At 45.6% G+C, this 15,010-nt stretch overlaps 1 protein-coding gene across 2 annotated transcripts in view; it reads left to right on the forward strand.

Moving 5' to 3' along the window:
* KCNK10 (potassium two pore domain channel subfamily K member 10) overlaps positions 1-15,010 on the forward strand; it is a 96,402-nt gene that overhangs the window by 23,963 nt on the left and 57,429 nt on the right. Inside the window, exons 1-2 of one of the 2 annotated variants that reach the window (XM_040975202.1) lie at positions 2,127-2,181; positions 9,066-9,400. In XM_040975202.1, coding sequence (XP_040831136.1) covers positions 9,176-9,400 — 225 coding nt within the window. In that variant the 5' untranslated portion in view covers positions 2,127-2,181; positions 9,066-9,175. Of the gene's footprint in view, positions 1-2,126; positions 2,182-9,065; positions 9,401-15,010 lie in introns of those variants that run through there. The other variant, XM_040975201.1, reaches the window with a different exon arrangement.

Here is a 15,010-nt window from a genome sequence, read left to right on the forward strand (position 1 = left end):
AAGATTTTATTATTATTATTATTATTTTTTATTGGAAAGACGGATATACAGAGAGGAAGAGCTTCCATCCAGTGGTTCATTCCCCAAGCAGCCGCAGTGGCTGGAGCTGAGACAATCCAAAGCCAGGAGCCAGGAACTCTTTCGGGTTTTCCACGCGGGTGCAGGGTCCCAAAGTCTTGGGCCATCCTCGACTGCATTCCCAGGCCACAGGCAGGGAGATAGACGGGAAGTGGAGCTGCTGGGATTAGGACTGGCGCCCACATGGGATCCCAGTGCATGCAAGGTGAGGGGACCTTAACCACTACGCTATCGTGCCGGGCCCATACCCTTCACTCTTAAACCTAGGGACTAGCTGATGTTTCTCCCTGTGCCTACCATCTTTGGGATAGTTTCCCAGGACATACTCCAGGAATATGAATCTTCTTCACTTTCTTTCTTGGTGAACACACCCACTAGTCCTGACACACGGACCCAGGGTGATTTCCCAAACACCCCAGGCTGAGTGCTTTGTCCTCAGTGTCCACTTTTGTTCTGTCTTCCTCTCTCCTCCCCTTGTCTCTGTTAGACACCTAATACTCTTTCTATAAGTGTCTGAAATCTTCTGTGGTCTCCTCTTTGATAGAGTTGACCATTCCCTCTTTGTGTCTCTCTGTATCCCTTGTTTGTGTCTAGTGTGTAGCATCTGCACACTTGGTAGCGTTTGTCTGCATAGAGCACCTGGCAGAGAGCACACTCAGAGTGTGTGTTTTGAAGTGGCATTGAGTAACATGCCCTACTTACTGCGTGGAATCTCCTGACAGTGTTACTGTCTGTAGCTTTCCAGGTGGGAGGGGAGGAAGCCTCAGGAGCTACACCTGATGTTTCCTGGGGGAGGAAGGGGCTAGAATGGAGCTTCAACCTGTGCTGGGAGGGTAGACCGGATCACCACTGGAGCTCGTTTTTTGGGCCCTGTTTGCTGCTGGAGAAGGCCCCTGACGCTGTACCATGACGTTGCTTTATAAATATGAGTTGGGAAATGATCAGCAGAAACCATTTGCTTGTTGCCTTTGAAAAAAGGAAGTCATTGGTTCTTTGAACCTCAGTGGGGTGTGCAGTGATGGGGCAGGGCAATCCTGCAAGCTTTGGTTTATGCAGTTTGGTCCTTGTTGGAAGGACTCCAGGAATACATACTGGAGGAGAATTCTGCCTGTGTGGATTCACCAGTGATGATTTGTGCTGTTAAATCATTTTTTTCCCCTGACATAACGAGTATTTTACACCCATGAATAAAAGAACCTTGTATTCCATCACAAGGAACCATAAAATCTAGAACAGAATTGTTTGGAGCCCCAGGAAGAGGATTATAACCCTATTTCCATTCTAATGATTTCCAGGGATTGTACACTTCACAAAGAGCTAGCTCTCCCAGGACCACTTGCTTTCAACACCTTGACTCTGGGTGTTTATGAATAGAACACACACACACACACATACACACACACACACACACACACCCCAGTAGTAGCAACAGGCTGCTTCTCTCTGTTAGACTAGCCATGTGCAGTCAAGTTTTCTTGGGTGCAGGATTGTGAACTTGATATCCTGTGTGCTGCTAAAGGCTAATTTATGGATGGATAAATGAATACATTTAAGAATGAACAAACTATAATTAGGAGCTTCTAGTTGCACACAATCTACTAAGCTCCACATTGAGACATTAGGAAGAGGCTCTAAGCTGAGGGAGTGGGCAATGAAGGAGGACTGAGAAGTGACACAAAAGGTGATTTTTGAAGTGTGAAGAGTTAGCAGAAACAAAACAAAACAACAAACATCAAAAGAGTCGGGAGGAGAAAGGAACCTGGGAATTAAGCCCTGTTTGTCTGGGGCAGCCAGAGGGTGGCGTCATTGGGTGCTACAAGGGGATTGGACCTGGGTGCTGCTGGGTTTGGCTGGGGCAAAGGTTGCCTGTGGGAGTGTGGCAGAGGGTGAGGCTGGGGAGATAGGCAGGTGCCAGGTCCTGGAAGGGAGAGTCTTGGAGTGAGCCCCAGAGCCTGAACTTTACCCCGAGTCTCCACGGAGCCTTCAGAGAATCTTGAGCAGGGGTTAATGTGATCAGAGTCATACGTTAGACAGCTCCAGGCGGCTGGGGTGTGGAGGATGGCTTTCAGGGGGACGGGACCGGAGGCTGCTACCGTGATTCAGGTGAGAGAAGATGAGAGTGTGGCTAAGGTGAGGGGAGGGACAGATGTGGACTTGGTGGCAGCCTGTTCCTTCTTCCTTCCACTCAACTTACAGCTGTGCTTATTTTTTCCAGACTGTGGTCCTGGTCTTTCCACGAGATCCTTTTCTTCTCTCTAAAAACAAAGCCTTGGGTAGCACTGCAGACACATGGCTTGCTCATTCAGTGGCATTCTTACTGGCATGAGCTTGGTCACCTTGAAGGCATGGGACTAATGCATGGTAATGGGAAAAACAAGATTTGGCTGCTGGAATGTCTGACACCGGAGGGAAGAAACACACGGGCTGCAATGACACCCACAATAACTGTGGACAGGTGGAAGGAGCATCTAAGAGGGAATCATTTGCTTCTCATTGCCCCTGCCCTCTTCCAGACATCCTTCCTTTCCACCAGCCTTAAGTCTGCTTGTGCCTCAGAAAGCCTTCTAGGGACTCCATACTAAATCTGGGTGCTCTTTGGCAATGTTGGGCTGTCATTGCAGGTGGATATGGGGGTGTGTCCACAGACACAGTTGTACTTTGGCTGGATCAATAGGCAGAGTCACGTTGCTGTGTGACAGTGGCACCTCTGGGGTGGCTGCAGCTCAGTTGCTAGGAGACCCGGGAGCTACTGGATGCCATTCGTCTCTTCAGATGGTGCTCAGGGTTAGGTGTCTGAAGTGGGATTCAAGGATGCTGCTGCCTGTTCACTTGGGGAGGCCACTCGGGGAAACCTCCCTGAACCCCATTTTTTTTCACCCTTCTAGAAGGCAGGTGATGATCACTTTTCTTTAGGGAAAGTTTTGTAGAAAGCAAATGGGCTCATGAGTAAAATCTCTTGTTGATTTTTCCATTCACTCCGAAAGCCAGGATGGATCTTACTCAGTCAGGTACCCTCAATGCCAAGCAAGGTGCTAGGCAAACATACATGAGTGCTGCTGTGGAGTCCCCAGGAATTGAAAGGGTGAAGAATTACAATTATTAAGAATGTCTTCAGCCATGAACAAGCAGATTTCTACATATCTCACTGCAATCCCCATATCTGCTTGCATACAGGCAAAAATGATATGTGCCAGCATTTATGAATCAACATTTGAAAATGAGCATTGACTGAAGGGTTTCTGTCCCCCCAAATTTCCTTTCCGGTCAGTACTTGCCAGCACGTTTGTCATCAAAATCTTTTCTGTTGGTTGTGAAGTGTGATAGGCCATTGCCTTCTGTGAGTTATCCGTTACTCCATCCACACTAGGAGGCTGCAGTAGGCAATTTCATAGACAGGTAAATATTTGTTCACTTTTCTGAAACAAAGGACTTTCTCACTTCTGAATAGAAGGAACTTGCTTTGTTTTCTCTTTTCCTATGACTACACTCCATAGTAGAACTGACTCGGAAATCAGATTGGTCTCATTTTGTTACTGTTTCTTAAAAGTTAATTTTATTTATTTGAAAAACAGAGAAAGGGAGAGACAGTAAAAGACATCTTTCGTTTGGAGGTTTACTCCCCAAATGGCTGCAATAACTGTGCGTGGGCCAGGCTGATGCCAGAAGCTTGGAACTCAAGCTACATATCTACCATGTGGGTGGCAGAAACTCAAGTACTTGGATCATTCTCTGCTGGTTTCTCAACTGCATTGGTAGGGAGCTGGATCAGAAGCAGATCAGCTGGGACTTGAGAAGGGGCTGTTGGCATTGCAAATGATGGTTTACCTTGCTGCACCGCAGTGCTGTTAACAGACTATTCTAGTTTTTCTTTAAAAAAAGATTTATTTCATTTTTAGAAGGCACAGTTAACAGGGAGGGAGGGAGGGAGAGAGAAAGAGAGAGAGAGAGAGAGAGAGATCAATCTTCTATCCTCTGGTTTATTCCCCAAATGACCACAATGGCCTGAGCTGAGCCGATCCAAAAGCAAGAGACTCTTCTGGGTCTCCTGCATGTGTGTAGGACCTTTAAGGGTTTGGGCCATCCTGTTTTCTCAGGCCATAAGCAGAGAACTGGATCAGAAGTGGAACAGCTGGGACATAAACCAGTACCCATATGGGATGCCGGTGCCTCAAGCAGAAGCTTAACTTACTAAGCTGTAGCTCTGACTCCAGATGATTTTAGTTTAATCTTGGTTCCACAACTTTCTAGATACTTGACTGTGGCTTAACCAGATTGTATGTCTGGGTCCTAGTTTCTTTGTCTGCGGAGTGCTGCTGTGCAGCCACCCTGAGCTTGCAGTTGTGGTCTAATTGACTGAGAGCCTCACCGGATGCTCTGGTAACCATCACTGGGCTTGCACAGCAGGTGCACTTGCCCTGGGCTGTTCCCAGGCGCTGACTGAGCAAGACAAGGATCGCATGGTGAGGGTTGCTGTAGGATTGTTCCAGGGAGGCACAGAACTCCTCTGATGGCCACTTCAGCTCAGGAACTCCTTGACAACCTTCCAGGACCTTCCTTACGCTGCTCACATGCTCACACACTTGCCTCACCGTTCCTCCACTCTCCACTGCTGGTCAGACTGAGCTAGCATCTTCTGGCTGCTCTAGCCTCCCTTGTGTCCTCTCATTTTTCTCAAATACACATTTGTCCTGATGAAAATCCCTACCCATTTGAAAAAGTATTTTGTTGAAATACAGTATTTGTACCAATAAGTGCACATAAGGAGACAGATAAATGAGTGTTTTGTCTTCTGATCATGTGCATTATCAACACTCAAATTAAGAACAACACACCATTAGTACCTCAAGAGTCCTCTTCATTTCACTCTCTTCTTTTTATGTGGAAAGAAAGAATATACTGTCATTTACAAGTATGATTCAGTGAATTGATATTTGTAAGTATACACCAAATGAGATGACAGCCACACACTTCTTATGTTTTAGATGCTTACAACCACAAATAAGAGAAAGCGTGATATTTATCTTTTTGGGTCTGGCTTATTTACTTAGGATAATGACGTCATCTCCAAGTTGCAAATGTTAGGATCCCATCCTTTTTAATGACCGAGTAGTATTCCATCATGTATATATACAACATTTTTTCATGCAGTCATCAGGTGGTGGATGTTTAGGTTGATTCCATATCTTAGTTATTATGAACTGAGGCAGGTAGTTCTTTATATGCTGATTTCATTTCCTTTGGATACATTCCCAGGAGTGGGAGAGTTGTGTCATATGGAAGATATATTTTTAGTTTTTCAGAGGAATCTTCATGCTGTTTCCCATAGCAATTGTGGCAATTTGCATTCTCACGAACATTGTATCAGGGTCCCTCTTTCTCCACATCCTTGCACATTTGTTAAAATCCCTACACATTCAGTCTTGGCATCTGTTTCTGGAAGGCTTTGCTTCACATAACATGAGAAGACCTTGTGGTGAGGACCAAATGCAATGATGTCAGCAAGGTGGCAGAGTGACATGTGTGGGCGGGTACTCAGGAACTCCGTCACCACCATCACATCACCGTCGCCTGCCTCGTGCTTTTAGTTTGCTGGCATCAGGTGCAGAATCCTCTGGTGGCTCATCCCAGGGCAGCAGTTTTGTGCCAGAGCGAGAGCAACTGTGGTTTCTCAGAGGAAGAGATGGGTCCATTCAAACTCCCTTTGAAAATGGATCCAGCTTAAGGAAAAAACCACACTCCAAATTCTTTTCCAGTCATTGAAATGCACGGTCCCATTTGTCACAGCAGGCAACTTCATTTTTAGTCAGGCACACAAAACATTTTGTAGCAATCTGAGGTCCTGGCCAATCTTCCTGATGTGTGCAAATACACCTCAGCCAGGAAAGCAGGGAGGCTCACGCTCTGTGCCTGGGGTCTTTGTAGGGGCAATGATTCATATTTCATAGATAAATAAACAATGTCAGAGTCACCCAGTTTCTAATGGGTTGGGAACAGAAACTGCTGTTTTGTTATAGTGCTTTAGAAGTTCAGGAATTGGTGGATTCCTTTCACACTGCTTTTGGGGACAGTCTTTTAGGAAGGCGGCAGCAAGACCTGGCCTGAATGTACCTTTCCCAAGTCTTGTTCTGCTGGAACCACACTCGACGCAGCTCAGTGAAGGAAACCCAGCTCCAACTGGCCTCCATTCCCCAGAGCACTGCTTCTCTCCTGCTTGGACTCTATCTAATGCTAGATCCATTGTGGGCTGTCCTTCAGGAGACAGTCAAACTCCAAAGCTGGAAGGGATCAGGACCTATTCTCACCCCACCACAAGTCACTTATGCCAAGTCAGTGTTAAATAAATGCATCTTATTGAGGGTGGTGTTGCTTCTGATAGGGCATTTGTGTGTACTCTGAAGGGTTTATCAACAACAGCAGCAGAAACCAAACGTGCTTGATGCCAGGAACTATGCTAGGAAGTGGCGAGCCAGTGATGGAAAGGTGAACTATGTGCTTCCAAGAAGTTCACAGACCCGCTGGGGGTGACCAGCATGCCGAGTCTACTGGGAGGGTAAAGGAGGACTTCACAAAGGAGGCAGCTCCAGGTTGAGACTGAAGAGAGTGAAGGTGGAACTTGTGCCTGCCTTCATGGAGCTTTCCGTCCAGTGAGTGACATAGATACAGGCTCTCAGCACCCCTGTGAGTGCTAGGCAAGGCTGTATGAGTGACAGATGGCCACAAAGTTGGTGACTTAAAACTGTGTAAGTTGATTGTCTTGTGATTCTGGAGGTCTGAAGCTGAAAATCAGGGTCAGTGGGCCAGAAGCTAAGCGACCATAGGGTAGGTTCCTCCCAGAAACTCTAAGAGAGAAACAGTCTCTTGCCTGTTCCAGTTACCTCGTTCTTGTGTCTGTGTTACCTCAACCTCATCTTCTTTCCCAGCTTCTTCTCTCTGACCCATCTGTCTCTTTGTTCTAAGGACCCCCGAGAGTGTATTGGGCTCACTCACAATCTGGGATAAGCTTTCTACTTTACGGTCCTTAGTCACATCTGCAGAATCCCCTTTGCCATGCAAGGAAACACATTCATGGTTCCTGGGGATTGGGATGCAGGTGTCTTTGGAGACCGCTAGTTTGCCAACCAAAAAGGAGGCGGGGTGAAGGAAAAGAAGTGCTTCCAGAAGTAAAATTTAGCCCATGACTTACGTGTAGGGCAGGAGCTGTGTAGAAGTGAAACAGGGAGGTTATTTAGGACCTGTAAGCTTGGTTCAGTTTGCAGGTGAGGGTGGCCTGAAAGATGAGGCTGAAGCTTGTGGGCAGGGGAAAGACATAAGGGGTTGGGCCAGGAGGATTTAGAATGAATCCGTTATGGGATCAGGGTTGAAGGAAAGCCACCCTTGTCAAGGTTCACTTTCTCCATGTCAGTCAAGACAAACAGGAACCTGAATGTAGCATCACTAGGGAAGTTTAACAGGAGCTCATTCCATTTCACAGATGGTTCCATTAGAGAGCCCTGAGTATTTTGTGTTCATGTAAGTCTGACGGAAATGTCACATTGAATTATTGCACTGGACAGCATGCTATCCAGGGAGAGGCTGATGTAAGGCCTGGTTTCCAAAGGGAAAAGCAGATTTCCAAAGGAGGAGAGGCAGATGTTTCCCAATGCAGATTATTTTCAGGGATCACCCTGATGGCCAGGGATTATTAGGATTGCCAGTGTTTTGAACAAGGAGAGACACGTCTACTTTTGAACTTGCTTTGAGTGATTTAACCACCTCTGGAGAGGGATTGGTTGATCCACAGAAGTGCTTAGGTTTGCCAATTCATAGCGCCTTATTTCCATCCACAGGCAGGCTGCAGCATGCGGAGCCCATTGTAAGAATGTGAATACTTCAAGGGAGCGCAGGATCGAAGTGCAGTGAGCGTTTGCTGCTGCATGAGACACATTTCTGTAATTCATGAAGGCATCATGTATAGGATGCCACCTTGAACTTCCTGCCACTGCAGAAAAGCCTTCTGCTTAATATGTTTATTTCTAGGGTAATGCAATTGCCCTTCTGGAGAACAAGGGGCCTTGGAGAGTTCTCTGTGTTCTGAAAACCAAGGGGAAATTTCCGCTCCAATGACTTCTCATTAGAAGATGATAGAAGAAGAATTCTATTATGAGTAGATCGGGAGTGGTCATCTAAGTTATTCATAATGTGTGATACTAGAAATACTGTTAGGATCTATTTTATTCTTGTTAGTTTTTTTTTTTAAGGAAACCTCTTTTACTGACATAGAATATCATCCTTGTTTGTTTCATCATTGCAATTACCTTTTATTTTCTTTGTGTTTGCTGCTGATTGCCCTCGGAAACCCAAGCCTGTTTGTTTTACCTTGTCTCAAGCTCATCCTCCTTTCTTTTATGATGAGAGGGTCGTTTTGGCCATTGGATGTTTGTCTCATTTCTGCCCCTGGCTCTGTTCTAGCCCTCTGTGCTTGGATATGGGAGCTGGGTCTTCCTCTATTTCCTCTTCCTCTGTCTTTCTGCTTGTCAAATAAGTAAAATACAAATTTTAAAGCATTCATGGAAAATGCACATGATGAAAAACTATGCTTGGGTCTCAGAAGTTTTTTTTTGCCTCCAAATAAACCTAACTCACATGTCTGTGGTGATTTCTTGTGTTTGTTTTATACTGTTTAAATAACGAAACAAAGGGAGGAGGTAAACTATAAATAACAGTGAGGTGATTTGCCAATTTAGACCCTTTCTAGAAAAATATAAACAGTCCAAACTCAAATTAACATAAACAAACAAACAAAACCCAGGACTCCTGGAGCTCAATGATTAAGAACTCCAGTGGGCATCTAGCAATTGATCAAATTCCCTGGGCTTGGGGAACCCTTTCTTAATCCTTACGTTTAACAGCTGGCATAAGAGGGTTGTCTGTACTTTGTTTCTGACAAGTCTTGTGTTTTGTTTTTATCAACACCCTCTCTCTTTTCCTCCCTGCTCCCTGATCCTCAGTGGCCGTGCCTGCAGCAGCACCACCCGTGTGCCAACCCAAGAGCGCCACTAACGGGCACCCTGTGGCTCCCCGTCTCTCCATCTCCTCCCGAGCCACGGTGGTAGCCAGGATGGAAGGCGCCTCCCAGGGAGGCCTGCAGACCGTCATGAAGTGGAAGACAGTGGTCGCCATCTTTGTGGTCGTAGTGGTCTACCTCGTCACGGGCGGGCTCGTCTTTCGGGCCCTGGAGCAGCCCTTTGAGAGTAGCCAGAAGAACACCATTGCCTTGGAGAAGGCAGAATTCCTGCGGGATCACATCTGTGTGAGCCCCCAGGAGCTGGAGACGTTGATTCAGGTGAGCAGGGGCTGGTCAGGCACAGACCAAGTTGTGGGGAGGGAGGACGGCATGGAATCCGTCCTGGACCACTAAGTTTTACCGTTAGTTGACCTTCTTCCAGTGGACAAGGGAGTCTTCTTGGGGGAGGAGACATTTGAACTGAGACCTCAGGGAAGAGCAAGAAACACGTGACAGAGGCTGGTGGCCCTGACATAGGAGCAGCAGGTTATGCTCTGTCTTATCTGGTTTTGGATGTGGAGGCCACAGGCAACAGCAGGCAGATGGGCTTTGGATTTCAAATTCAAGTGCACCTATGTGTGCTTATTTACTTCTGGATGCTGAACTCGTCTTGGGAATGCTGGGCTAAGAAGGTGTCCTAAAAGCCAAGGAAGGAAGAAATTTTAAACAAACCATGATGGACTAACCTGTTCAACACCACTGAGTGTAAGGTAGAGAAAAGGCCTCTGAGTGTATGGATAGAGAGGCTGAAGGGGACATGGAAGAGCCATTCTGGTAAGATTATGAGACTGGAATAATAATATCACATTAGTAGCTTTCATTCAATTTGTGATTTTGGACCTCTTAGTGTATGTCTTGTCTTGTGCTAAGATGTTGATATTCTGTGCATATCAAGGAAAATGGAGCCATGAACACAGTAGTGCAAAGAAGTTGGGTTGTACGCTAAAGAAGCAAGGCAGCTGTTGTGGAGGCGATCTCTCATTAATTCACTCATCCATTCGTCTGTCCATTCATTGATGCACTGAGTCTTTGCATTGCTGTATCCCAGGCACTGGAGACAGAAAAGATGGGAATAGGATACACCTCCACTAACTTCTCTCCAGCTTATTGATTTATTTTTAAGATTTATTTATTTTTATTGGAAAGAGACTTACAGAGAGAAGGAGAGCTGGAGAGGAAGAGCTTCCATCCATTGATTCACTCCCCAAGTGGCCACAGGGGCCAGAGCTGAGCTGATCCGAAGCCAGGAGCTTCTTCTGGGTCTCCCATGTGGGTGCGGGGTCCCAGGGCACTAGGTTGTCCTTGATTGCTCTCACAGACCACAAGCAGGGAGCTGGAAGGGAAGTGGAGCAGCTGGAACATGAATTGGTACCCATATGGGATCCTAATGCCAGCAAGGTGAGGATTTAACCTCTGAACCATCACACTGGATCCTGTGCTCCAATTTCAATATCCAATATCCATAAAATGTGGCTGAATTCCCTGCCTGTTGGGTAATGAGAGGATTAAACGTGGTCATTCTGAGAACTTTGAACTGTGCTGGGCATGTGGTAAGTGTTCAGATAAGGAGCTGTGGCTGCTGTGAGTGTTATTCAGGAGTTCGGTTTCAAGCAATGGCTCTTTCTGGAAGGGTGGCCTCCTGGGGGTATCTGACAGTGTCTGGTGACATTTTTGTTGCCAGAAGGGAGAAGATGCTACAGACATGTTGTGAATAGGAGGCAGGACTCTGTAGAGCATTCTACAGTGCGCAGTACAGCTCCTGGTTACTACCGATTATCTGCTCCAATCTGTCATTAGGCTGAGAAGCCCTGGAGAAGGAGGCAAGTGAGACTGACTGGCTTCCACTGCACTAGACCTTTTGGAATATGTGAAAAAATGGAAACTGGGTGAGACAGAAGTCAGAAAATACTTAGTGGTTATTTATCTCCTTCAGTCTCCAAAGCTATTCCATGAGGGTAGTCTTTTTATTTATTTATTTATTTGTTTGTTTGTTTACTTAATTTGAGGACAAAGAGGGAAAGAAAGATAGACTGAGCTCATCTGTTGGTTCATTCATTGGGCCGTCCTCGACTGCTCTTCTAGGCCACAAGCAGGGAACTGGAAGGGAAGTGGAGCAGCTGGAATATGAACTGGCACCCATACAGGATCCAATTGCTGAGATGGCTGGAGTTGGGCATAGGCTCGAGCCAGGAGCCAGGAACCTCAGTCTGAGTCTCCCCCAGTATGGGTGGCAGAGACCGTTACTTGTCCCATCACCTGATGCCGCTCATGGTGTGCATCAGCTGGAAGCTCGAATCAGCAGCTGGAGCTGATAATTGAACACAGGGATTCTGATGTCAGACACGTGCACCCGCACTTTCCCCTGAGGATAGTCGTTGGTACCCATTTACAGATGACAAAGTGAGGCAGGAGGAGGTGAAGTTAGATGCTCAGGGTCACTTGGTTGGAAAGCAGAAGATTCAGGGTTTGCTGTCAGTAAGCCTACACATGTATCCTAGGCTCTGAACTAGCACCCGTTCCATCAGACATGCCAAATACAAAATAAGTGTCGTTGGGCAGGCTGTACTTGAAGACCACCCCAACAGTTTATGTGCAGCCACTCCAGGAACCTGAAATGTTATCAGTGTGGCTCCCATTGAGAAGGGTGGGAAGAGTGGTAGGAAGTGAGCCTGGGGAAAAGGAGTAGAGGAGAGATTTGATGCTAAGAATTTTGGCTGCATGTGGTGGGGACTGTAAGATTTCAGCAAGGTAGTGACAGGATGGAAAATTTCTACTGGAAAAAATAAATCTTTTGGTCATCAGGAAATTGAGTTAGAAGGACACACTGGAAGAAGGAAAATCAGTTGGAAAAATAATATTGCCACATCATAGATCAGAGATGCTGAGAGACAGAGAAAAGGCTGCAATTAAGGGTTGACAAAAAATTCTTGAAAATGATTCACCTTGTTAAGGAAAGGTCTTTGCAGTGCCTGTTATGAGCTCCAGATCCCTGCTTGTTCAGGCAAAGCCCAGGTAGGCCATGCGTAGTGGTAGCTAAGCACCCAGGCTGGAGTTAATCCTCCCTGTTAAATCCTTTACCACCTGGGCCAGTACCATGTCTGCACCTGGCCTCAACTTCCCTTCTGTGAAAGGGAAATTGTGTCCACCTGGTAGGATGGTCTGAGATGCAAACAAAGAGCTCAGTAGCTTTTAGCATGATTACTGCTACTCCTTTGTTAGGGCAAGAAAAAGAAAAAAGAAACCCTCCCAGGGGCTCCTACATTATAAGCATTGTGGAGTTCTGCCAAGGGAGAGAAAAGAGGCTTCTGAAATATGCTTCAAATACAACATTTTCTCACTGACAAACTGTGCTGTTCAAATGCAGCGTGTCCTGCAAGGAAGTCCTTCTCCCAGTGCTGACTGGACCAAGTAAATCAAGATGCATGGTCTTTGTGGCTTGAATCCAGGGAGGCAGCACAGTAATTTCCTATCCCAATCGAGGTTTATCCTTATCCCAGCCTTTGCTGGTGGGACTCAGCATCATGCTTATCAAGTAGACGGCTGATTTGGAGACACAATTTTGGTGAACCTTAGGGACACTGTGGGCTCAAGCAGAACTGAGCAGCAAATTGTCTGACAGAGTGAACCTTGATTCCAAGGTGTGGACCAGCAAGAGGGCTTGTACCCCCAAAGCTGGACCTCTAGTTCTCTTACTTTGAACAACATGTATGTGTCATATATAGAAATGGTGAGGCCCCTTATCAAGAACCTGTGTGAAAATTGCACCAGGATGAGGTTGGTATCCTAGAGCAAGCCACTTAACCTGAGCTAGGGTTCAGCAGTTCAGGCCATGGAGGATGACAGAGACACATTCATCTGTGAACCTTTACCCCTGAGACGGGAGGGAATGTGCAGAAGATGACAGCGTGGACTCTCCATGCAGCGCATGTGTAAAAATGCAAGTTTGCTACCACATATTGGTTGCTGCCTTTCCTTTAGGCACTATTTGAAGTGTTTCAATCCTTTAATTCTTTTAACAACAAGTTTGCAAGGTACGTTCCATCATTATTCCACTTTCTCAATGAGCAAATAACTTTGAAGATGTTAAGAATTGTGTCAAAGGCCACAAAATCAGTAGGTGATTAGACTGGACTTGAGGTAGGGGAAAGTCAGACTCCCACTCATCTGATTGAGAAATGCTATTTTCTTTCCCCATTCATCTTTCTTCTTTAAAGTGAAGTTCAGAGCATGTGAGTGAATAGATAAACACACATGAAATGCTTGCATTTCTTTGGCAGTGGACCAAAGTGCTGTTGAAATACTTTAGTCCCCATGAACTGGATTTGACACTCACTGTGTCTCAAGAACTTCTCTATCCTTGCTGCTGTCCCTCTTGCTCTCGCTTGTCCTGCTGTCCCAGTACAATCGTCTTTGATGCTTCTGTACTGAGAAGTCTCAAGGGAAGCCATAGGCAAGCTCACAAAATGACCGTTTGTGGGAGGTTTCAGGGACAACCTTACACATATTACTTGACACCATTCAAGCCGACTGTGTGGCTTGCATGCTAAGTATTTCATCTGGCTTGCTGAACCTCATTTGACACCCTGTATTATACCAGGAGACAGCCACTGTTATTGCAAACAATATTGCCAATGCTGTCATTTACAACTAGCCGGTGGCAAAGGGGGAACTTGAACTTTGATCTCTTAATTAAATACTTTCTTGGCTAAAGAGCATGTGTACTGATTCAAGAAAATTTTTCCTGACTAAGAGGGAAATCTACTCAAAGGGCCGGATAGGGAAGCTTCTTCCTGGCCATGACCCATGGAGGTTACGAGTACCTTTTCAGGGTATATCCCTCATGTGTGGCACAGTTGCTTAAGGTTGGAGAAATGAAGAAATGGTGCTTTTGCACCTGTTTTGAAGGCCAAGATCCTTCAGTTAGAATAGTTAAGGTGAGAACACAGAAATTTCTCTTGTTTCTGAGGAATACAAGTCCTTTCTTTTTGGTCTGGTTGTCAGTGGCTTGTCTGCCACACAATGATTCTGTCTTCTTCATGCATAAACACATTCCCTTGGTATTTATAACCTCCAAGGCTTTGCATGTTTGGGGGTGTAAAGATTTTAGCAAAAGTAGTCCATCAAAAAGTATGACAATTGAGGTTCGTTTCAGGCAACAGGTGATCTCTGGTGAGGGCAGCGTTAGGTTTTCAGCGGACAAGGACACAGCTCTGCGGAGGTGAAATAATGACTCCTGCCTGGCTTTCGCTGTGAGGCCAGAGACACTGCCCCTCGTCTGCCAAGTGGTCACACCGATTGTTCAGTGTGAGATCTGCCCTGTCTTTGGAAGGCCTCCGCTGTACCATTACTTTTGTTTTTATCCCAAAGCTTGCTAATTATCATGGATGAGTGAAGAAGCTTTCAAGCTTTTATGCCAGAAATTGAAGAGCTAATGAAAATTGGCGTGCCTCTGGGAGATCATCCTATAAATGAGAATTCAGTGTTCTCCCTAAATCCCTTTCATATAAATAAAACTAAAAGCTAGAAATGAATGATTCTGTATCTTTGCTTCTATAAACTGTGCATGTGGTTGAATTTATTTCAAGTGTCGCTACTAGTAAACACCATGAAATAGTGAGATACTGATGGTGTGTGACTCTCACGTTATTCTCATTTCTTATGGTCAAATGTATTTACTTGAAAAACTAATACCAAATGCTTATTGTGTATCTTAGTATATTAGTGAAAGATGACAGCACCTGTCCTCAAGGACTTTGTGATCTGATAATAATTATATCATTAGCTAACACTTTCCAAGGACTGCTTTAAGTACCACAAAAATTTCATGGACAAATGGAATTAGAAAGTAAGTTTATTTTGGTGCACAAGTTTTGAAATCTATATACTGTT

The sequence above is a fragment of the Ochotona curzoniae genome, unplaced genomic scaffold (genome assembly GCF_017591425.1).
Source record: "Ochotona curzoniae isolate NIBS_2020 unplaced genomic scaffold, NIBS_Ocur_1.0 contig_2688, whole genome shotgun sequence".
NCBI lineage: Eukaryota > Metazoa > Chordata > Mammalia > Lagomorpha > Ochotonidae > Ochotona > Ochotona curzoniae.